Source organism: Catharus ustulatus, chromosome 1 (assembly GCF_009819885.2).
Source record: "Catharus ustulatus isolate bCatUst1 chromosome 1, bCatUst1.pri.v2, whole genome shotgun sequence".
Lineage (NCBI taxonomy): Eukaryota > Metazoa > Chordata > Aves > Passeriformes > Turdidae > Catharus > Catharus ustulatus.
This window is the reverse complement of record NC_046221.1, coordinates 164,509,612-164,533,031: the sequence shown is the minus strand read 5'-3', so window position 1 is coordinate 164,533,031 and position 23,420 is coordinate 164,509,612. Positions and strand designations below refer to the sequence as shown.

General features: G+C 53.9%; 2 protein-coding genes across 2 annotated transcripts in view; both read left to right on the top strand.

The window, feature by feature from the left end:
* The window catches only part of LOC116994948 (erythroblast NAD(P)(+)--arginine ADP-ribosyltransferase-like), a 268,873-nt gene that overhangs the window by 230,963 nt on the left and 14,490 nt on the right, over positions 1–23,420 (top strand). The window lies entirely within an intron of this gene.
* Positions 197–16,723, top strand: LOC116994880 (repressor of RNA polymerase III transcription MAF1 homolog). Its single transcript, XM_033056833.1, has 8 exons — positions 197–490; positions 1,102–1,248; positions 4,990–5,118; positions 6,779–6,944; positions 10,285–10,406; positions 11,816–11,935; positions 14,697–14,813; positions 15,191–16,723. The coding sequence occupies exons 2-8, from the start codon at positions 1,166–1,168 to the stop codon at positions 15,210–15,212; spliced, it is 759 nt and encodes a 252-aa protein (XP_032912724.1). The 5' UTR covers positions 197–490; positions 1,102–1,165; the 3' UTR covers positions 15,213–16,723.

Genomic DNA, 23,420 nt, shown 5'->3' with positions numbered 1-23,420 from the left:
TGATTGACAGCCGCTCCCCCCGTCTTTGTCCGCGCCAGCCAATCAGAGCGCCGAGCGCCCCCGCGGTGGGCGGGGCCGTGGGATTTGGGCTGACTGACGTTGGGTTTAGCCAATGAACTGCTAGCTTGGCGGTGATTGACAGGTGTTGTCACCAATGGGATCGCGGGCCGCGGGCGCCGCTCAGGCGGGGCGGGCGCGAGCGGGGCGGTGCCGCCGCTGTTGCCGTCCGGTGCCGCAGGAGAAGGTCGCCCGCTCGCCCGCTCGCTCCGGGGGACTCCCAGGATCTCGCTCAGCCGCTCCCGCCGTCCCGAGCACTCGGGGACATGTCGAGGTGGGCGGAAGCCCGGTGGGCCGGCGCCAGACGGCGGACGGCGGCCGCGGCACACTCGCCCTCCTCGAGCTTTCCCCGGAGACGCCTCCCTTTACACGCGCCCCGAGCTTGAAGGCGCTGCCACAGCGAGGAGGCACCGATAGGGAGCAGGACGCGCCGGTAAGCCCGCGCAGCCCGCCGCCCCCTCCCCTGCGCGCCCAGAAGCCGCGCGGACTACATCTCCCAGCGCGCCCCGCGCCGCCCAGGCGCGGCCTGGCACCGCGCGCAGCCGCGGGGCAGCATGGGAGCAGTAGTCCAGCAATAGTGGGGCCGTGCCGCCCGCGCGGGGCATGCCGGGAGCTGTAGTCCGCCAGTGCGTCGGTGCTATGCGCGGCGCGGGGCATGCCGGGAGCTGTAGTCCGTCAGTGCGTCGCTGCTATGCGCGGCGCGGGGCATGCCGGGAGCTGTAGTCCGTCAGTGCGTCGCCGCTATGCGCGGCGCGGGGCATGCCGGGACGGCACTTCCTGTGGCGGCTTCCGGGAGCGGGGGAGACTTTTCCGCTTTTTCTGTTTTTCTTCCTCCTTTTTCTCTTTTTCTTTCTCTTTCTCCCTCCTTCTCCTCCTCTTTTTCCTCCTCTCCCTCTTCCTCCTCCGTCTCTGCTTCTCCCCCTGCCGCTGTCGCCATTTCCCCCTTTGCGGTGCCGCTTCTTCCCCTCTCCCTTCCCGTTTTTCCGCTTTTTTCCCTCTGGAAATTCCCCTCGCTCACCTCTCCCGTTTTTCTGTGGGGAGCAGCCACCGCACCGGGAATTCTGCTGGGAATCGCGCCGGGGATCGCCCCGGGAGCCGCCCCGGGAGGATGAAGCTGCTGGAGAATTCCAGCTTCGAGGCCATCAACTCCCAGCTCACCGTGGAGACGGGAGACGCGCACATCATCGGCAGGTGGGCGAGGGAAGGCTGGGAATTCTGGGCTGGAAAAGTTCTGAAAAATCTGGGAATTCTGTCCCAGAAAAAGTTCTGAAAAATCTGGGAATTCTGGCCTGGAAAAGCTCCGGGAATATGGGGATTCTGGGCCTGGAAAAAGTTCTAAAAAATTAGAAATCTGGCCCAGAAAAAGTTGTGAGAATCTGGGAATTCTCGTCCAGAAAAAGCTCCAGAATCCCAGGAATTCTGCCTTGGGAATCTGGGAATTCTGGACCAGGAAAACTTCTGAAAAATCTGAGAATTCTAGGCCTGGAAAAGTTGTGAGAATCTGGGAACTCTGCTCCTGAAAGAGCCCCAGGAACCTGGGAATTCTGGGCCAGGAATCTGGGAATTCTGGACCAGGAAAAGTTGTGAGAATCTGGGAATTCTGCTCCTGGAAAAGTACTGAAAAGTCTGGGAATTCTGGCCCAGGAATCTGGGAATTCTGTGCCTAGAAAAGTTGTGAAAAATCTGGGAATTCTGGGCCAGAAAAAGCTGTGAGAATCTGGGAATTCTGGCCCTGGAAAAGCTCTGGGAATTCTGGGCCTGGAAAAGCTCTGGGAATTCTGGCCCTGGAAAAGCTCCAGGAATTCGGGAAATTGGGGAATTCTGCCCCTGGAAAAACTCTGGGAATTTGGGAATTCTGGCCCAGGAAAAGCTCTGGGAATTTGGGAATTCTGTGCCTGGAAAAAGTTGTGAGAATCTGGGAATTCTGCTCCTGGAAGCTCCAGGAATTCTGGCCTGGGAAAAGTTCTGGGATCCTGAGAATTCTGGACCAGGAAAAGCTCCGGAAATCTGGGAATTCTGCCCCAGAAAAAGGTCTGAAAAATGTGGGAATTCTGGTCCAGAAAAGTTGTGAGAATCTGGGAATTCTGGGCCAGGAAAAGCTCCAGGAATCCCAGGAATCCTGGGCCAGGAATCTGGGAATTCTGGCCCAGGAATCTGGGAATTCTGGCCCAGGAATCTGGGAATTCTGTGCCTAGAAAAGTTGTGAGAATCTGGGAGTTCTGGGCCTGGAAAAGCTCTGAGAATTCTGGGCCTGGAAGAGCTCCAGGAATTCTGGAAATTGGGGGATTCTGACCCTGGAAAAACTCTGGGAATTTGGGAACTCTGTGCCTGGAAAAGTTGTGAGAATCTGGGAATTCCGCTCCTGGAAAAGCTCCAGGAATTCTGACCTGGGAAAAGTTCTGGGATCCCAGGAATCTTGGAATTGTGGCCCAGGAATCTGGGAATTCTGTCCCTGGAAAAGCCCTGGGATCCTGGGAATTCTAGACCAGGAAAAGCTCTGGGAATCTGGGAATTCTGGCCCTAGAAGAGCCCTGGGAATTCTGGACCTGGAAAAGCTCCAGGAATTCTGGAAATTGGGGAATTCTGCCCCTGGAAAAGTTCTGGGAATTTGTGAATTCTGGCCCAGGAAAAACTCTGGGAATTTGGGAATTCTGTGCCTGGAAAAGTTGTGAGAATTTGGGAATTCTGCTCCTGGAAAAGCTCCAGGAATTTGGGAATTCTGTCCTGGGAAAAGGTCCTGGAATGTGGGAATTGTGCCCTGGAGAATCTCTGGGATTCTGGAATTATCCTGGAATTGTCCTGGAATTGTCCTGGAATTGTCCTGGAATTATCCTGGAATTATCCTGGAATTATCCCAACTCCTGACTGGATCTGAGCCCCCTGTCCTGCTCTCAATCCTGGTTTTTATCCCATTTTTATCCCGTTTTTATCCCATTTTTATCCCATTTCCTGGGAATGTTGGGGCAGGGTTTGGAATTCTGGGGGAACCGAGGGGCTTGGAGCTGCCTTGGGGATTCATTGTATTTTATTTATATTTTATTTTATTTTAATTTTAATTTTATTTTTATTGTTATTTTATTTTATTTTTATTTTTTATTTTTACCTTATTTCATTGTATTTTGTCTTATTCTGTGTTATATTATTTTAATTTAATCTAATTTTCTTTTATTTTATTGTTTTATTTTATTTTTACTCTAGTTTATTTTTATTTTATTTGATCTCACCCTACCTTGTTTTGTTTTATCTTATTTTATGTTTTATTATTTAATTTTTATTTTACTTTATTGCATTTTATTTTATTTTTATTTTATCTTACCTTTTTTATTTCATTTTGATTTGTCTTATTTTTTCTTATTTTATTTTTTATTATTTAATTTTAATTTAATTTTATTGTGTTTTATTTTATTTTTATTTTATCTTGCCTTACCTTATTTTATTTTTACTTTATTTCATCTTATTTTATCTTGTTTTACACTATGCTCTATTATTTTATTTATTTTATTTTATTTTTACTTTATCTTATTTTATTTTGTTGTATTTTATCTTGTTTTGTTTCATCTTGTTTTATTTTATTTTATTTTATTTTATTTGGATTTTGGAGGCAAGATCCACCTGTCCCAGTTTGTCCCAGTTTGTCCCAGTTTGTCCCAGCTCCAGCAGTGTTCAGGGGGGTTCCCTGGGAGCTGATCCAGAATTCCTGGAATTTTCTGGAATGAATGAGGGGAAATTTGGGATAAGGAATCCCAGAATTAGGGGGAAAATTTGGGATGAGGAATCCAAGAATGAGAGGAAAATTTGAGATAAGTGGAATGGGAATTCCCCACTTTTTTTCCACTTTTTTCCCTCATTTTTTCCCTCATTTTTCCCTCATTTTTCCCCCATTTTCCCCCCATTTTCCCCCCATTTTCCCCCCATTTTCCCCCCATTTTCCCCCCATTTTCCCCCCATTTTTCCCACATTTTTCCCACTGATTCCCCCTTTTTTTCTCCTTTTTTCCCTTTTTTTCCCTTTTTTCCTTTTTTTTTTCCTTTTTTTTCCTTTTTTTTTCCTTTTTTTCCTTTTTTCCCATTTTTTCCCATTTTTTCCCCTTTTTCCCCTTTTTCCCCTTTTTTTCCCTTTCGTCCCTTATTTCCCTTTTTTCCTTGTTTTTTCCTTTTTTTCCCTTTTTTCCTTTTTTTCCTTTTTTTCCTATTTTTTCCTTTTTTTCCTTTTTTCCCATTTTTTCCACTTTTTTTCCACTTTTTTTCCACTTTTTTTCCACTTATTTTCCACTTATTTTCCACTTATTTTCCACATTTTTCCACATTTTTTCCCCTTTTTTCCCCTTTTTTCCCCTTTTTTCCCCTTTTTTCCCCCTTTTTTCCACTTTTTTCCACTTTTTTCCACTTTTTTCCACTTTTTCCACTTTTTCCACTTTTTTCCACTTTTTTCCACTTTTTCCACTTTTTCCACTTTTTTCCACTTTTTTCCACTTTTTTCCACTTTTTTCCACTTTTTTCCACTTTTTTCCACTTTTTTCCACTTTTTTCCACTTTTTTCCTCACTTTCCCACCACTTTTTTTCCTCTTTTTTTCCATTTTTTTCCCTCTTTTTTCCCTTTTTTCCTCACTTTTTCCTCGCTTTTTCCCACACGTTTTTCCCCACTTTTTTCCCCGTTTTCCCACTTCCCCCCCCTTTTCCAACTTTTTTCCCCACTTTTTTCCCTCTTTTTTTCCACTACTTTTTCCACTTTTCCCCCCATCATTTTTCCCACTTTTTTCTGACTTTTTTCCACTTTTTTCTTTTTTTCTTCAGTTCTTTTCTTCACTTTTTCCCCACATTTTCCCCACATTTTCCCGACTTTTTTCCCACTTTTTTCTCCATTTTTTCCCCACGTTTTCCCCCATTTTTCCCGTATTTCTCACTCATTTTTCCCATTTTTCTGTGTCCCAGGATCGAGAGCTACTCGTGCAAGCTGGCAGGCATTGACAAGCAGCTCTTCAAGCAGTTCTGCCAGGAGGGACAGCCCCACGCCCTGGAGGCACTGTCCCCTCCCCAGACCGGGGGGGTGGGCACTGGGAGGTACTGGGAGCACTGGGAGTGATGGGAGTGATGGGAATGGGCACTGGGAGCACTGGGAGTGATGGGAATGGGCACTGGGAGTGATGGGAGTGATGGGAATGGGCACTGGGAGCACTGGGAGTGATGGGACAGGGCACTGGGAGTGATGGGAGTGATGGGAATGGGCACTGGGAGTGATGGGAATGGGCACTGGGAGTGATGGGAGTGATGGGAATGGGCACTGGGAGTGATGGGAGTGATGGGAATGGGCACTGGGAGTGATGGGAATGGGCACTGGGAGTGATGGGAATGGGCACTGGGAGTGATGGGAGTGATGGGAATGGGCACTGGGAGTGATGGGAGTGATGGGAATGGGCACTGGGAGTGATGGGAATGGGCACTGGGAGTGATGGGAATGGGCACTGGGAGTGATGGGAATGGGCACTGGGAGCACTGGGAGTGATGGGAATGGGCACTGGGAGTGATGGGAATGGGCACTGGGAGTGATGGGAGTGATGGGAATGGGCACTGGGAGTGATGGGAATGGGCACTGGGAGTGATGGGAGTGATGGGAGGGGACACCCTGGTGACGAGGACAGTCCCCTCAGTGACACAGTGACACAGTGACACCAGTTTGTGTCCCAGGCAGGGGAGGGGACACCCTGGTGACGAGGACAGTCCCCTCAGTGACACAGTGACATCAGTGACACCAGTGACACCAGTTTGTCCCTCAGGGGAGGGGACACCCTGGTGACGAGGACAGTCCCCTCAGTGACACAGTGACACAGTGACACCAGTTTGTGTCCCAGACAGGGGAGGGGACACCCTGGTGACGAGGACAGTCCCCTCAGTGACACAGTGACACCAGTTTGTCCCTCAGACAGGGGAGGGGACACCCCGGTGACGAGGACAGTCCCCTCAGTGACACAGTGACACCAGTTTGTGTCCCAGACAGGGGAGGGGACACCCTGGTGACGAGGACAGTCCCCTCAGTGACACAGTGACACAGTGACACCAGTGACACCAGTTTGTGTCCCAGGCAGGGGAGGGGACACCCCGGTGACGAGGACAGTCCCCTCAGTGACACAGTGACACAGTGACACCAGTTTGTGTCCCAGACAGGGCAGGGGACACCCTGGTGACGAGGACAGTCCCCTCAGTGACACAGTGACACAGTGACACCAGTTTGTGTCCCAGACAGGGGAGGGGACACCCTGGTGACGAGGACAGTCCCCTCAGTGACACAGTGACACAGTGACACCAGTGACACCAGTTTGTGTCCCAGACAGGGGAGGGGACACCCTGGTGACGAGGACAGTCCCCTCAGTGACACAGTGACACCAGTGACACCAGTTTGTGTCCCAGACAGGGCAGGGGACACCCTGGTGACGAGGACAGTCCCCTCAGTGACACAGTGACACAGTGACACCAGTTTGTCCCTCAGACAGGGGAGGGGACACCCCGGTGACGAGGACAGTCCCCTCAGTGACACAGTGACACAGTGACACCAGTTTGTCCCTCAGACAGGGCAGGGGACACCCCGGTGACGAGGACAGTCCCCTCAGTGACACAGTGACACAGTGACACCAGTTTGTCCCTCAGGCAGGGGAGGGGACACCCCGGTGACGAGGACAGTCCCCTCAGTGACACAGTGACACAGTGACACCAGTTTGTGTCCCAGACAGGGGAGGGGACACCCTGGTGACGAGGACAGTCCCCTCAGTGACACGTGCAGCCGCAAGACGCTGTTCTACCTGATCGCCACCCTGAACGAGGCCTTCCGGCCCGACTACGACTTCAGCGCCGCCAAGAGCCACGAGTTCAGCAAGGAGCCCAGCCTGAACTGGGTGAGCACTGGGAGGGACTGGGATAAACTGGGATGGGACTGGGAGAGCCACGAGTTCAGCAAGGAGCCCAGCCTGAACTGGGTGAGTACTGGGAGGGACTGGGAGGGACTGGGATGGGACTGCAATAAACTGGGATGGGACTGGGATATACTGGGATGGACTGGGAGGGACTGGGATGGGACTGGGATGGGACTGGGATGGACTGGGATGGGACTGGGATGGACTGGGATGGGACTGGGAGGGACTGCAATAAACTGGGATGGGAGTGGGATATACTGGGATGGGACTGGGATGGACTGGGATAAACTGGGATGGGACTGGGAGAGCCACGAGTTCAGCAAGGAGCCCAGCCTGAACTGGGTGAGCACTGGGAGTCACTGGGATGGGATGGGGAGGGATCCCAGGCCAGCCCCACTCCCGTTCCTCTGTCCCTGTTCCCATTCCCGTGTCCCACATCCCAAACTCCAATCCCACAACCCAAATCCCTAATCCCACATCCAAATCCCACATCTCCCATCCCACACCCAAATCCCAATCCCAAACCCCAAATCCTCCACACTCCAAATCCCAAACCCCAAATCTCCCCCCGGTGCTGGTGTTGAATGTAGTGAAGTATACCCCAAATCCCAAACCCCAAATCCCAGATCCCAAATCCCCAATCCCAAATCCCAATCCCCTGTTGCACGTGGTGAATGCAGTGAACTGCAGCCCAGTCCCATATCCCAAACCCCAATCCCCAATCCCATATTTTCCCATATTTTTCCCCGTTGTTCCAGGTGGTGAATGCTGTGAACTGCAGCCCAATCCCCAATCCCATATCCCAATCCCCAATCCCATATTTCCCCGTTTATCCCAGGTGGTGAACGCGGTGAACTGCAGCCCAATCCCCAATTCCCCAATTCCAATTCCCAATCCCATATTTTCCCCTGGTTTTATCCCATTATCCCAGGTGGTGAACGCGGTGAACTGCAGGCCAATCCCCGATCCCATATCCCAATCCCCAATCCCAATTCCCCAATCGCATATTTTCCCATATTTTCCCGTTTATCCCAGGTGGTGAACGTGGTGAACTGCAGCCCAATCCCACATCCCTGATCCCATATCCCAAATCCCATATTTTTCCCTGGTTTTGTCCCTGTTTTTCCAGGTGGTAAACGGGTGAACTGCAGCCCAATCCCATATCCCCGATCCCATATCCCATATTTTTCCCGTTTATCCCATTTATCCCAGGTAGTGAACGCGGTGAACTGCAGCCCAGTCCCATATCCCAATCCCATATCCCTGATCCCATATCCCAATCCCATATTTTCCCCGTTGTCCCAGGTGGTGAACGCGGTGAACTGCAGCCCAATCCCATATCCCTGATCCCAATTCCCCAAACCCCAAATCCCATATTTTCCCCTGGTTTTATCCCATTTTTCCAGGTGGTGAACGTGGTGAACTGCAGCCCAATCCCATATCCCCAATCCCAAATCCCAAATCCTGTTTTTCCAGGTGGTGAACGCGGTGAACTGCAGCCCAATCCCAGTCCCTGATCCCATATCCCCAATCCCAAACCCCAAATCCCAATCCCAAATCCCATATTTTCCCCATTTTTCCAGGTGGTGAACGCGGTGAACTGCAGCCCAATCCCATATCCCAATCCCATATCCCAATCCCATATTTTCCCCCATTTTCCAGGTGGTGAACGCGGTGAACTGCAGCCCAATCCCCAATTCCCCAATTCCAATTCCCAATCCCATATTTTCCCCTGGTTTTATCCCATTATCCCAGGTGGTGAACGCGGTGAACTGCAGCCCAATCCCCAATCCCAAACCCCAATCCCCAATCCCAATTCCCCAATCCCCAATCCCATATTTTCCCATATTTTCCCCGTTATCCCAGGTGGTGAACGCGGTGAACTGCAGCCCAATCCCAAACCCCGATCCCAATTCCCCAATCCCAATCCCATATTTTTCCCCCGTTTTATCCCAGGTGGTGAACGCGGTGAACTGCAGCCCAATCCCATATCCCTGATCCCATATCCCTGATCCCATATCCCATATTCCCTATCCCCAATCCCATATTTTCCCCTGGTTTTATCCCATTTTTTCCAGGTGGTGAACGCGGTGAACTGCAGCCCAATCCCATATCCCAAATCCCAAATCGTGTTTTATTCCAGGTGGTGAACGCGGTGAACTGCAGCCCAACCCCAATCCCATATCCCCTATCCCCAATCCCATATTTTCCCATATTTTCCCCGTTTTCCCAGGTGGTGAACGCGGTGAACTGCAGCCCAATCCCCAATTCCCCAATCCCATATTTCCCCTGGTTTTCCAGGTGGTGAACGCGGTGAACTGCAGCCCAATCCCCAATTCCCCAATCCCAATCCCAAATCCCATATTTTTCCCCCTTTTCCCAGGTGGTGAACGCGGTGAACTGCAGCCCAATCCCCAATTCCCCAATCCCAAATCCCAATCCCATATTTTCCCCCGTTTTTTCCCCGTTATTCCAGGTGGTGAACGCGGTGAACTGCAGCCCAGTCCCATATCCCAATTCCCCAAACCCCAAATCCCACATTTTGCCCTGGTTTTATCCCGTTTTTCCAGGTGGTGAACGCGGTGAACTGCAGCCCAATCCCATATCCCTGATCCCAATCCCCAATCCCATATCCCCAATCCCAAACCCCAAATCCCAATCCCCAATCCCATATTTTCCCCGTTATCCCAGGTGGTGAACGCGGTGAACTGCAGCCCAATCCCATATCCCAAACCCCAATTCCCCAATCCCCAAACCCCAATCCCATATCCCCGATCCCAAACCCCAAATCCCATATTTTCCCCTGGTTTTATCCCATTTCCCAGGTGGTGAACGTGGTGAACTGCAGCCCAGTCCCAAACCCCAATCCCATATCCCCAATCCCATATTTTTCCCCGTTATCCCAGGTGGTGAACGCGGTGAACTGCAGCCCAATCCCCGATCCCCAATCCCATATCCCAAACCCCAAATCCCATATTTATCCCGTTTTTCCCTGTTTTTCTCAGGTGGTGAACGCGGTGAACTGCAGCCCAATCCCCAATTCCCCAATCCCATATCCCTGATCCCATATCCCCAATCCCATATTTTCCCATATTTTCCCTGTTTTTCCCAGGTGGTGAACGCAGTGAACTGCAGCCCAATCCCATATCCCAATCCCAAATTTCCCGTTTTATCCCATTTCCCAGGTGGTGAACGCGGTGAACTGCAGCCCAATCCCATATCCCAAATCCCAAATCCCCAATCCTGTTTTTATCCCAGGTGGTGAACGCGGTGAACTGCAGCCCAATCCCATATTTTCCCATATTTTTCCCCGTTTTTCCAGGTGGTGAACGCGGTGAACTGCAGCCTGTTCTCGGCCGTGCGCGAGGATTTCAAGGCGCTGAAGCCGCTGCTGTGGGACGCCGTGGACGAGGAGATCTGCCTGAGCGAGTGCGACATCTACAGGTGCGGGGATTCCGGGATTTCATGGGAATGCTGGGAGATTCCATGGAGTTCTGGGATTTCATGGGAATGCTGGGATATTCCATGGGATTCTGGGAGATTCCATGGGATTCTGGGAGTTTCCTGGGAATTACAGGACTTTCCATGGGATTCTGGGAATTTCCTGGGAATTACAGGGTTTTCCTGGGAATTCCGGGACTTTCCATGGGATTCTGGGAGCTTTCTGGGAATTCCAGGAGTTTCCATGGAATTCCGGAATCTTCCTGGAAATTCTGGCCTTTTCCTGAGGAATTCTGGGATTTTCCACAGGATTCCAGGAGTTTCCATGGAATTCCAGCCATTTCCTGGGAATTTCCAGGATTTTCCAAGGAATTCTGGGATTTCCCATGGGATTCTGGGCGTTTCCATGGGATTCCAGGACTTTCCAGGAGAAACTCCATGGATATTTCCTGGGAATCCTGGACTTTTCCATGGAATTCCATGAGTTTCCATGGAATTCTGGAATTGTCCTGGGAATTCTAGGAGTTTCTATGGAATTCCGGCCCTTTTCTGGTGAATTCTAGGATTTTCCTTGGAATTCTGGGATTTTCTGTGGAGTTCTGGGAGTTTCCTGGGAATTCCAGCCTTTTCCTGGGAATTCCTGCCTTTCCCAGGGAATTCAAGCCCCTTCCTGGGGAATTCCAGGAGTTTCCATGGAATTCCAGGATTTTCCATTGACTCCTAGCCCTTCCCTTTGGAATTACCAGCGGCTTTGGAATTCCCAGCCCCTGGAATTCCCAATGCCTGGAATCCTCTGGAATTCCAAACCCTGGGAACTCCCAACCCCCTGGAACTCCCAAATCTCCTGGAATTCCCAGCCCCTGGAATTCTCTGGAACTCCCAACCCTTGCAACTCCCAACCCCTGGAGTTCCCAACTCCTCTGAAATTCCCAACCCTTGGAACTCCCAACTCTGGGAATTCCCAAATCCCCTGGAGTTCCCGAATGCCCTGGAAATCCCAACCCCTGGAATCCTCTGGAATTCCAAACCCTGGGAACTCCCAAATCCCCTGGAATTCCCCAATCCCCTGGAATTCCCAAATCCCCTGGAATTGTCTGTAATTCCCAAATCCCCTGGAATTGTCTGCAATTCCCAAATCCCCTGGAATTCCCAAATTCCCTGGAATTCTCTGGAATTCCCAAATCCCCTGCAATTCCCTAATCCCCTGGAATTCCCAAATCCCCTGCAATTCTCTGGAGTTCCCAAATCCCCTGGAATCCCCAAATCCCCTGGAATCCCCAAATCCCCTGGAATTCCCAATCCCCTGTAATTCCCAATCCCCCGGCATTCCCCAATCCCCTGTAATTCCCAATCCCCCGGAATTCCCAATCCCCTGTAATTCCCAATCCCCCGGCATTCCCCAATCCCTGCAGCTACAACCCCGACCTGGCGTCGGACCCCTTTGGCGAGGACGGGAGCCTCTGGTCCTTCAACTACTTCTTCTACAACAAACGGCTCAAGAGGATCGTCTTCTTCACCTGCCGCTCCATCAGGTGCGACACGGGAATACAGGGAATTCCGGAATTCTGGGGGGGTTCTGGGGGGGTTCACTGGGGGGAATTCTGGGAATTCAGGAGATTCCTGAGGGGATTCCCTGGGGGGATTCACTGGAATTATGGGTGGATTCCCCAGGGGATTCCTGGGTATTCCTGAGGGGATTCTGTGGAATTTTGGGGGTCATTCCTGAGGGGATTCCCTGGGGGAGATTCCCTGGAATTCTGGGGGGATTCCTGAGGGGATTCTGGGGGGATTCCTGAGGGAATTCTGGGGGGGTTCCCTGAGGGAATTCTGGGGGGAATTCATGAGAGGATTCACTGGAGAGATTCCTGAGGGGATTCCCGAGGGGATTCCCTGGAATTCTGGGGGGATTCCCGAGGGGATTCCCTGGAATTCTGGGGGGATTCCTGAGAGGATTCACTGGGGGGATTCACTGGAATTATGGGGGGATTCCTGAGGGGATCCCTGGGATTTTTGGGGGGATTCCTGAGGGGATTCTAGGGAGATTCCCTGGAATTCTGGGGGGATTCCCGAGGGAATTCTGGGGGGGATCCACCAGGGGATTCCTGGGATTTATGGGGGTTATTCCTGAGGGGATTCCTGTGGAGATTCCTGAGGGGATTCCCAGGAATTCCAGGGGGATTCTGGGGGGATTCATGAGGGGATTCCTGAGGAGATTCCCTAGAATTTTGGGTGGATTCCTGAGGGGATTCTGGGGGGATTCCCCAGGGGATTCCTGGGATTTCTGGGGGTTATTCCTGAAGGGATTTCCGAGGAGTTCCTGGGAATTCCTGAGGGGGTTCCATGGAATTTTGGGGGTTATTCCTGAGGGGATTCCTGAGGAGATTCCCAAGAATTTTGGGTGGATTCCTGAGGGGATTCTGGGGGGATTGCTGAGGGGATTCCTGAGGGGATTCTGGGGTTTATTCCTGGGGATTCCTGGAATTCATGAGGGGATTCCCTGGAATTTTGCAGGTTGTTCCTGAGGGGATTCCCTTGGGGAATTCTCAGGAATTCTGGGGGATATTTCTGTGGGGATTCCCTGGGGGGGATTCCTGAGGGGATTCTCTGGAATTCTGGGCAGATTCCCAAGGGAATTTTGGGGAGATTCCCTATGGAATTCCTGAGGGGATTCCTGACATTTCTGGGGATTATTCCTGAGGGGATTCACTGGGGGGATTCCCTGGAATTCTGGGTGGATTCCTGAGGGGATTCCCTGGGGGGATTCCTGAGGGGATTCCCTGGGGGGATTCACTGGAATTATGGGTGGATTCCCCAGGGGATTCCTGGGTATTCCTGAGGGGATTCCGTGGAATTTTGGGGGTTGTTCCTGAGGGGATTCCCTGGGGGAGATTCCCTGGAATTTTGGGGGGAAATTCCCTGGAATCCTGGGGGGATTCCTGAGGGGATTCACTGGGGAGATTCACTGGAATTCTGAGGGTTATGCCTGAGGGGATTCACTGGGGAGATTCCCAAGAATTTTGGGGGGGATTCCTGAGGGGATTCCTGGGAATTCATGAGTGGATTCCCTGGAATTTTGCAGGTTATTCCTGAGGGGATTTCCTGGGGGAATTCACTGGAATTCTGGGGGGATTCCCCAGGGGATCCTGGGGAGATTACTGAGGGGATTCCCAGGAATTCTGGGGGGATTCCTGAGGGGATTCCTGAGGAGATTCCCTAGAATTTTGGGGGGATTCCTGAGGGGATGCCAGGGGGAGTCCCTGGAATTCGGGGGGAGATTCCCTGGAATTCTGGGGGTTATTCCTGAGGGGATTCACTGGGGGGATTCCTGAGGGGATTTCTGGGATTTCTGGGGGTTATTCCTGAGGGGATTCCCGAGGAACTTTGGGGGTTGTTCCTGAGGGGATTCCCTTGGGGGATTCCCTGGAATTCTGGGGGGATTCCTGAGAGGATTCACTGGGTGGAATTCTGGGAATTCAGGATATTCCTGAGGGGATTCACTGGGGGGATTCCTGAGGGGATTCCCAAGGGGATTCCCTGGAATTCTGGGGGTTATTCCTGAGGGGAATTCCCTGAGAGATATTCCCAAGAGGATTCACTGGAATTCTGGTGGGATTCCCAAGGGGATTACTGAGGGGATTCCCAAGGGAATTCACTGGAATTCTGGGGGTGTTCCCAAGGGGATTCCTTGGAATGCTGGGGGATATTCCCAAGGAGACTCCCCAGAAGTCCAGGGACCATTTCCAGAAGGATTCCCCACAATTCCAGGGGCTGTTCCTGAGGGGATCCACCAGAACGCCAGGGCTGTTCCCAATGGGATTCTCCAAAATTCCAGGACTGTTCTCAAGGGAATCCCCCAGAACTCCAGGGCTGTTGCCAAGGGGATTCCCTGAAATTCTAGGGGCTGTTCCTAAGGGAATTCCCGAGAACTCCAGAGGTGTTCCTGAGGGGATTCCCTGGAATTCCAGGCATATTCCCAGGGGAATCCCCAGAACTCCAGAGGTGTTCCCAAGGGGATCCCCCAGAATTCCAGGGGCTGTTCCCAAGGGGATTCTCTGAAATTCCAGGGACCTTCCCAAGGGGATTCCCTGAAATTTCAGGGGCTGTTCCAGAGGGGATTCCCCAGAACTCCAGGGGTGTTCCCAAGGGAATCCCCCAGAACTGCAGGGGTGTTCCCGATGGGATCCCCCAGAAATCCAGGGCTGTTCCCAGTGGGATCCCCCAGAACTCCAGGGCTTTCCCGAGGGTCTCCCCCCAGTCCCAGCCCCAGCTGAGGCCGTGCCCCCTCCCCCGCAGCGGCTACACCTACACCCGACCGGACACCGGCACCGAGCTGGACATGGACCTGGGCGACACCGACACCGGCGCCGGCGGCCGCGGCGACCCCGAGGGCGGCGGCATCGAGGGGGACAGGTGGGCAGGGCGGGGCATGGGTGGGCGGGGCTGGGTGGGCGTGGCTGGGTGGGCGTGGCCTGGGTGGGCGGGGCTGTGTGGGCGTGGCCCCAGGACACAGGTGAGCTGTCTGGTGGGCGTGGCCACAGGACACAGGTGAGCTGTCTGGTGGGTGTGGCTGTGTGGGCGTGGCCCCAGGACACAGGTGAGCTGTTCGGTGGGCGTGGCTGTGTGGGCGTGGCCCCAGGACACAGGTGAGCTGTCTGGTGGGCGTGGCCCCAGGATACAGGTGAGCTGTCTGGTGGGCGTGGCCCCAGGACACAGGTGAGCTGTTCAGTGGGCGTGGCTGGGTGGGCGTGGCCCCAGGACACAGGTGAGCCATCCCTGTCCCGTTGCAGGCTGCAGGTGATGTGCATGTGAGATTCCCGACCGGATCCGAGACACCGGGAACGGAACCGGCAACGGGAACAGAACCAGCAATGGGACTGGAAATGGACTGGGAATGAAACCAGCACTGGGAATGGGACTGGGAATGAAACCAGCACTGGGAATGGGACTGGGAATGGAACCAGCACTGGGAATGGGACTGGGAACCAAACCAGGACCAGCACTGGGAATGAAACCAGCACTGGGAATGGGACTGGGAATGGAACCAGCACCAGGACTGGGAATGGAACCAGCACTGGGAATGGGACTGGGAATGGAACCAGCACCGGGACTGGGAACTGAACCGGCACCAGGAATGGAACTGGGAACCCAGCCAGGATTGGGACTGGGCACGGAACTGGCACCAGCACCGGGACTGGGAACCGAACCAGCACCGGGACTGGTACCAGGAAAGGAACTGGGAATGAAAACCAGCACCAGGACTGGGACTGGGAGTGGAACCAGCAAGAGAACTGGAATTCCAGGCTGGAATCCCGAGTGAAATCCTGGAATTCCAGGCTGGAATCCTGAGCCAGCACCAGCACCTGGGTGAAATCCTGAAACAGCGCCAGAATTGGGAACGGAAACAGCACCAGGACTGGCACCAGGAAAGGAACTGGGAATGGAAATGGAACTGGGAACAGAACCAGTCCTGGGATTGGGACTGGGAACAGAACCAGCACCAGGACTGGAAATGGAACCAGTCCTGAGATTGGGACTAGAATGGAACCAGCACCAGGACTGGGACTGGGAATGGAACCAGCCCCAGGATTGGCACCAGGAAAGGAACTGGGAATGGAATCAGTCCTGGGACTGGGACTGGGAATGGAACCAGCCCCAGGACTGGCACCAGGAAAGGAACTGGGAACAGAACCAGCACTGGGACTGGGAATGGAAATGGAACCAGTCCTGAGACTGGGACTAGAATGGAACCAATCCTGGGACTGGGAATGGAAATGGAACCAGTCCCGGCACTGGCACCAGGAAAGGAACTGGGAACAGAACCAGTTCTGGGATTGGGACTGGGAACAGAACCAGCACCAGGACTGGCACCAAGAAAGGAACTGGGAATGAAACCAGCACCAGTACTGGGACTGGGAATGGAACCAGTCCTGGGACTGGCAACCAAAGCAGCACTGGAACCGGGAATGGAACTGGGAATGGAACCAAGAATGGAACTGGGAATGGAACCAAGAAAGATCTGGGAAAGGAGCCAGGAACAGATCTTGGAAAGGAGCCGGCCCTGCCCCAGCACCGCTGGTCCTTCCTGAGCCGTGTCCCCCCGGTGTCATGGTGTCCCCACGGTGTCCCCATGTCCCCCCTGGACTCTGGAGCCCCCCCAGGAATCCCGGAGCTCCGGAGCCGCCGCCGGAGCCGGGAGCTCCGGGAAGCTTCGCTGCACTTTATGGCTCCTGCCCTCGGCTGCACTGACCCCTGTCCCGCCTGCCCGGGCTCCTGACGGGCTCTGTCCGTCTGTCCGTCCGTCCAGCCTGGGGGGAAACCCCCAAATCCCAAATCCCACCCCAAAACCGCCCCCCTTCCCCTGTCCCCACCCCGAGTCCGTGTGTTTCAAGAGTTTGGCTTTGCTGTCTGCCTGCTCCGCTCTGATTTCCTGCTGGGACCTCACCTGGCCAGGTGGGGTTTGGTGTCACCTGGGTTTGGTGTCACTGAGGGTTTGGTGTCACTGAGGGTTTGGTGTCCCCAGGGTTTGGTGTCCCCAGGGTTTGGTGTCCCCAGGGTTTGGTGTCACTGAGGGTTTGGTGTCACTGAGGGTTTGGTGTCACTGAGGGTTTGGTGTCACTGAGGGTTTGGTGGCACCCAGGGTTTGGTGTCACTGAGGGTTTGGTGGCACCCAGGGTTTGGTGTCACTGAGGGTTTGGTGTCACTGAGGGTTTGGTGTCACTGAGGGTTTGGTGTCCCCAGGGTTTGGTGTCACCGAGGGTTTGGTGTCCCCAGGGTTTGGTGTCCCCAGGGTTTGGTGTCACCCAGGGTTTGGTGTCACCCAGGGTTTGGTGTCACCCAGGGTTTGGTGTCACTGAGGGTTTGGTGTCCCCAGAGTTTGGTGTCACCCAGGGTTTGGTGTCCCCAGGGTTTGGTGTCCCCAGGGTGTGGTGTCCCCAGGGTTTGGTGTCCCCAGGGTTTGGTGTCCCCAGGGTGTGGTGTCACCAGGGTTTGGTGTCCCCAGGGTTTGGTGTCCCCAGGGTTTGGTGTCCCCAGGGTTTGGTGTCACTGAGGGTTTGGTGTCCCCAGGGTTTGGTGTCCCAGGGTTTGGGGTCCCCAGGGTTTGGTGTCCCCAGGGTTTGGTGTCACCCAGGGTTTGGTGTCACTGAGGGTTTGGTGTCACCGAGGGTTTGGTGTCCCCAGGGTTTGGTGTCCCCAGGGTTTGGTGTCCCCAGGGTTTGGTGTCACTGAGGGTTTGGTGTCACCCAGGGTTTGGTGTCACCCAGGGTTTGGTGTCCCCAGGGTTTGGTGTCCCCAGGGTTTGGTGTCCCCAGGGTTTGGTGTCCCCAGGGTTTGGTGTCACCCCAGGGTTTGGTGTCACTGAGGGTTTGGTGTCACCCAGGGTTTGGTGTCCCCAGGGTTTGGTGTCCCCAGGGTTTGGTGTCCCCAGGGTTTGGTGTCACTGAGGGTTTGGTGTCACCCAGGGTTTGGTGTCACCCCAGGGTTTGGTGTCACCGAGGGTTTGGTGTCACCAGGGTTTGGTGTCACCCAGGGTTTGGTGTCCCCAGGGTTTGGTGTCACTGAGGGTTTGGTGTCACTGAGGGTTTGGTGTCCCCAGGGTTTGGTGTCACCGAGGGTTTGGTGTCACCAGGGTTGGTGTCACTGAGGGTTTAGTGTCACCCAGGGTTTGGTGTCCCCAGGGTTTGGTGTCACCCAGGGTTTGGTGTCCCCAGGGTTTGGTGTCACTGAGGGTTTGGTGTCCCCAGGGTTTGGTGTCACCCAGGGTTTGGTGTCACCGAGGGTTTGGTGTCCCCAGGGTTTGGTGTCACCCAGGGTTTGGTGTCCCCAGGGTTTGGTGTCCCCAGGGTTTGGTGTCACTGAGGGTTTGGTGTCACCCAGGGTTTGGTGTCCCCAGGGTTTGGTGTCACTGAGGGTTTGGTGTCACCCCAGGGTTTGGTGTCACTGAGGGTTTGGTGTCACCCAGGGTTTGGTGTCACCCAGGGTTTGGTGTCCCCAGGGTTTGGTGTCACCCAGGGTTTGGTGTCCCCAGGGTTTGGTGTCACCCAGGGTTTGGTGTCACCCAGGGTTTGGTGTCACTGAGGGTTTGGTGTCACTGAGGGTTTGGTGTCACCCAGGGTTTGGTGTCACCCCAGGGTTTGGTGTCCCCAGGGTTTGGTGTCACCCAGGGTTTGGTGTCCCCAGGGTTTGGTGTCACCGAGGGTTTGGTGTCACTGAGGGTTTGGTGTCCCCAGGGTTTGGTGTCACTGAGGGTTTGGTGTCACCCAGGGTTTGGTGTCCCCAGGGTTTGGTGTCACCCAGGGTTTGGTGTCACCCAGGGTTTGGTGTCCCCAGGGTTTGGTGTCACCCAGGGTTTGGTGTCCCCAGGGTTTGGTGTCACTGAGGGTTTGGTGTCCCCAGGGTTTGGTGTCACCCAGGGTTTGGTGTCACCGAGGGTTTGGTGTCCCCAGGGTTTGGTGTCACCCAGGGTTTGGTGTCCCCAGGGTTTGGTGTCACCGAGGGTTTGGTGTCCCCAGGGTTTGGTGTCCCCAGGGTTTGGTGTCACCGAGGGTTTGGTGTCACCCAGGGTTTGGTGTCCCCAGGGTTTGGTGTCACCGAGGGTTTGGGGTCCCCAGGGTTTGGTGTCCCCAGGGTTTGGTGTCACTGAGGGTTTGGTGTCACCCAGGGTTTGGTGTCACTGAGGGTTTGGTGTCACTGAGGGTTTGGTGTCACCAGGGTTTGGTGTCCCCAGGGTTTGGTGTCACTGAGGGTTTGGTGTCACCAGGGTTTGGTGTCACTGAGGGTTTGGTGTCACCCCAGGGTTTGGTGTCACCAGGGTTTGGTGTCCCCAGGGTTTGGTGTCACCCAGGGTTTGGTGTCACTGAGGGTTTGGTGTCACCCAGGGTTTGGTGTCACCCAGGGTTTGGTGTCACTGAGGGTTTGGTGTCACCCAGGGTTTGGTGTCACTGAGGGTTTGGTGTCACCCAGGGTTTGGTGTCCCCAGGGTTTGGTGTCACCCCAGGGTTTGGTGTCCCCAGGGTTTGGTGTCACTGAGGGTTTGGTGTCCCCAGGGTTTGGTGTCCCCAGGGTTTGGTGTCCCCAGGGTTTGGTGTCACCCAGGGTTTGGTGTCCCCAGGGTTTGGTGTCACTGAGGTTTGGTGTCACCGAGGGTTTGGTGTCCCCAGGGTTTGGTGTCCCCAGGGTTTGGTGTCACTGAGGGTTTGGTGTCACCGAGGGTTTGGTGTCCCCAGGGTTTGGTGTCCCCAGGGTTTGGTGTCACCCAGGGTTTGGTGTCCCCAGGGTTTGGTGTCACCCAGGGTTTGGTGTCACTGAGGGTTTGGTGTCACTGAGGGTTTGGTGTCCCCAGGGTTTGGTGTCACCCAGGGTTTGGTGTCCCCAGGGTTTGGTGTCACCCAGGGTTTGGTGTCCCCAGGGTTTGGTGTCCCCAGGGTTTGGTGTCCCCAGGGTTTGGTGTCACTGAGGGTTTGGTGTCACTGAGGGTTTGGTGTCCCCAGGGTTTGGTGTCCCCAGGGTTTGGTGTCCCCAGGGTTTGGTGTCCCCCAGGGTTTGGTGTCACTGAGGGTTTGGTGTCACTGAGGGTTTGGTGTCACTGAGGGTTTGGTGTCACCCAGGGTTTGGTGTCCCCAGGGTTTGGTGTCCCCAGGGTTTGGTGTCACCCAGGGTTTGGTGTCCCCAGGGTTTGGTGTCACCCAGGGTTTGGTGTCCCCAGGGTTTGGTGTCCCCAGGGTTTGGTGTCCCCAGGGTTTGGTGTCACTGAGGGTTTCGTGTCACTGAGGGTTTGGTGTCACCAGGGTTTGGTGTCCCCAGGGTTTGGTGTCACTGAGGGTTTGGTGTCCCCAGGGTTTGGTGTCACCAGGGTTTGGTGTCACTGAGGGTTTGGTGTCACTGAGGGTTTGGTGTCACCCAGGGTTTGGTGTCACTGAGGGTTTGGTGTCACTGAGGGTTTGGTGTCCCCAGGGTTTGGTGTCACCGAGGGTTTGGTGTCACTGAGGGTTTGGTGTCACCCAGGGTTTGGTGTCACTGAGGGTTTGGTGTCACTGAGGGTTTGGTGTCCCCAGGGTTTGGTGTCCCCATGGTTTGGTGTCACTGAGGGTTTGGTGTCCCCAGGGTTTGGTGTCACTCAGGGTTTGGTGTCACTGAGGGTTTGGTGTCACCGTGGGTTTGGTGTCCCCAGGGTTTGGTGTCCCCAGGGTTTGGTGTCACCAGGGTTTGGTGTCCCCAGGGTTTGGTGTCACTGAGGGATCTGGGATCAGGATCGGGGGGGTCCCATCTCCTTTGGGATCTGGGGATGGGATTTCCCATCTCCTTTGGGTTCTGGGGTCAGGGGGATCCCACCTGCCCCTCCCTGGGAATTGAATCCCAGTGGAATTCCGGAGCACGTGGGGGTCCCTCTCCCATCCTGAGGGGCTCTGGAGCAGGGGGACCCCATTGGGATCCCGGATCCGGATCTGGGGGGGTCCCACCTTCCCCCCCGACCCCTCCAGGTGCAGATTCCAGGCTCTGGTTCCCTGTTCCCACTCTGGATCCGGGGTCCTGCTGGCCACGCACAGGGAGGGGCCACAGAGCCCCCCAAAATCCCCCTCAGGGATCCCCCAAACCCCTCAGGGATCCCCCCCCAAACCCCTCAGGGATCCCCCAAACCCCTCAGGGATCCCCCCCCAAATCCCTCGGGGATCCCTCAAACCCTTCAGGGATTCCAAACCCCCTCATGGGATACCCCAAAAAACCTTCATGGGAAACCCCTCATGGGATCCCCCCAAAATCCTTCATAGGATCCCCCCAAAATCCTTCATAGGATCCCCCAAAATCCCTCAGGGATCCCCCCAAAACCCCCCAGGGATCCCCCAAACCACTCAGGGGTCCCCTCACACCCCTCAGGGATCCCCCCAAAAACTCCCTCATCCCTTTATCCCTTTATACTTTGCTTTATCCCTTTATCCTCTGCTTTATTTCTTATTTATTTCTTTATCTTCTACTTTATCCTTTTATCCTCTGCTTTATTTCTTTATCCTCTGCATCATCTCTTATTTCTTTATTTCTTTATTTCTTTATTTCTTTATTTCTTTATTTCTTTATTTCTTTATTCTCTACTTTATCTCTTTATCCTCTGCTTTATCCTTTTATCCTCTGCTTTATTTCTTTATATTCTGCTTTATCTCTTATTTCTTTATCATCTACTTTATCCTTTTATTCCCTGCTTTATCTCTTTATCCTCTGCTTTATCCTTTTATCCTCCTCTTTATTTCTTATTCCTTTATCTTTTATCCTCTATTTTATCCTTTTATCCTCTGCTTTATCTTCAATTCCTTTATCTCTTTATCCTCTGCTTTATCTCTTTATCTTCTGCTTTATCTCTTATTTCTTTATCCTCTAATTTATTCCTTTATCCTCTGCTTTATCTCTTGTTTCTTTATCTCTTTATCCTCTGGATCAGGATCAGGTAGAGAAAAATGAGAAGGAATCTCCTGGATTTAGATAAATCTGAAAATAATAATTATTGTCGGGTTTTAAATCCCAAAATTTGTGTGTCCAGGACGGGGAGAACCTTCCTGGGATGGAAAGAGAAGAGCTCTGGGAATTGTGTGGGATTCAGGGAAAAGGGAAAAACTGTTCTGTACTGGAAAAATAGAGGAAAAATCCCAGTTAGAAACAGAGCCAGGGTGGGTTTAGGCCGGGTTTTGGTGTCTCAGGGTGGGTTTAGCTCAGGTTTTGGTGTCTCAGGGTGGGTTTAGGTCGGGTTTTGGTGTCTCAGGGTGGGTTTAGGTCGGGTTTTGGTGTCTCAGGGTGGGTTTAGGTCGGGTTTTGGTGTCTCAGGGTGGGTTTAGCTCAGGTTTTGGTGTCTCAGGGTGGGTTTAGCTCAGGTTTTGGTGTCTCAGGGTGGGTTTAGGTCGGGTTTTGGTGTCTCAGGGTGGGTTTAGGTCCGGTTTTGGTGTCTCAGGGTGGGTTTAGGTCGGGTTTTGGTGTCTCAGGGCGGGTTTAGCTCAGGTTTTGGTGTCTCAGGGTGGGTTTAGGTCGGGTTTTGGTGTCTCAGGGTGGGTTTAGCTCAGGTTTTGGTGTCTCAGGGTGGGATTAGGTCGGGTTTTGGTGTCTCAGGGTGGGTTTAGCTCAGGTTTTGGTGTCTCAGGGTGGGTTTAGTCACTCCCAGTGCTCTCCCAGAGCTTCCCAGTCACTCCCAGTGCCCTTCCAGTCACTCCCAGTGCTCCCCCAGTGCTTCCCAGTCACTCCCATTGCTCTCCCAGTCACTCCCAGTGCTCTCTCAGTGCCCTTCCAGTCACTCCCAGTCACTCCCAGTGCTTCCCAGTCACTCTGAGTGCTCCCCCAGTCATTCTCAGCACCCTCCCAGTGCTCCCCCAGTTACTCCCAGTGCTCCCAGTATTCCCAGTCACTCCCAGTCACTTTGAGTGCTCCCCCAGTGCTCCCCCAGTCACTCCCAGTGCTCCCCCAGTCACTCCCAGTGGTCCCCCAGTGCTCCCCCGGAGTTTCCCAGTCACTCCCAGTGCCCTCCCAGTGCTTCCCAGTCACTCCCAGTGCTCTCCCAGTCACTCTGAGTGGTCCCCCAGTGGTTCCCAGTCACTCCCAGTGTCTTCCCAGTGCTCCCCCAGTGCTTCCCAATCACTCCCGGTGCCCTCCCAGTCATTCTCAGCACCCTCCCAGTCGCTCCACTGCCCTCCCAGTCATTCCCAGTGCCCTCCAGTGCTCCCATGACCCTCCCAGTAACTCCAGTGCTTCCCAGTCACTTCCAGTGCCCTCCCAGTCACTCCCAGTGCCCTCCCAGTCACTCCCAGTCACTCCCAGTGCCCTCCCAGTGCTCCCCCAGTCACTCCCAGTGCCCTCCCAGTGCTCCCCCAGTCACTCCCAGTGCCCTCCCAGTGCTCCCCCAGTCACTCCCAGTCGCTCCCAGTGCTCCCCTAGTCACTCCCAGTCACTCCCAGTGCCCTCCCAGTGCTCCCCCAGTCACTCCCAGTTTTGTTGCTCTGGCTCGCTGGGGTGGGGGGGTGGGGCAGGACACCCTAAAAATACCCG

Excerpts from the sequence above, each read along its gene's own strand:
- LOC116994880 (XM_033056833.1), top strand. The coding sequence starts at position 1,166 with ATGAAGCTGCTGGAGAATTCCAGCTTCGAGGCCATCAACTCCCAGCTC. Across the intron at positions 6,945-10,284 it reads AGGAGCCCAGCCTGAACTGG|GTGGTGAACGCGGTGAACTG; the intron begins GTGAGCACTGGG and ends CCGTTTTTCCAG. Across the intron at positions 10,407-11,815 it reads AGCGAGTGCGACATCTACAG|CTACAACCCCGACCTGGCGT; the intron begins GTGCGGGGATTC and ends CAATCCCTGCAG.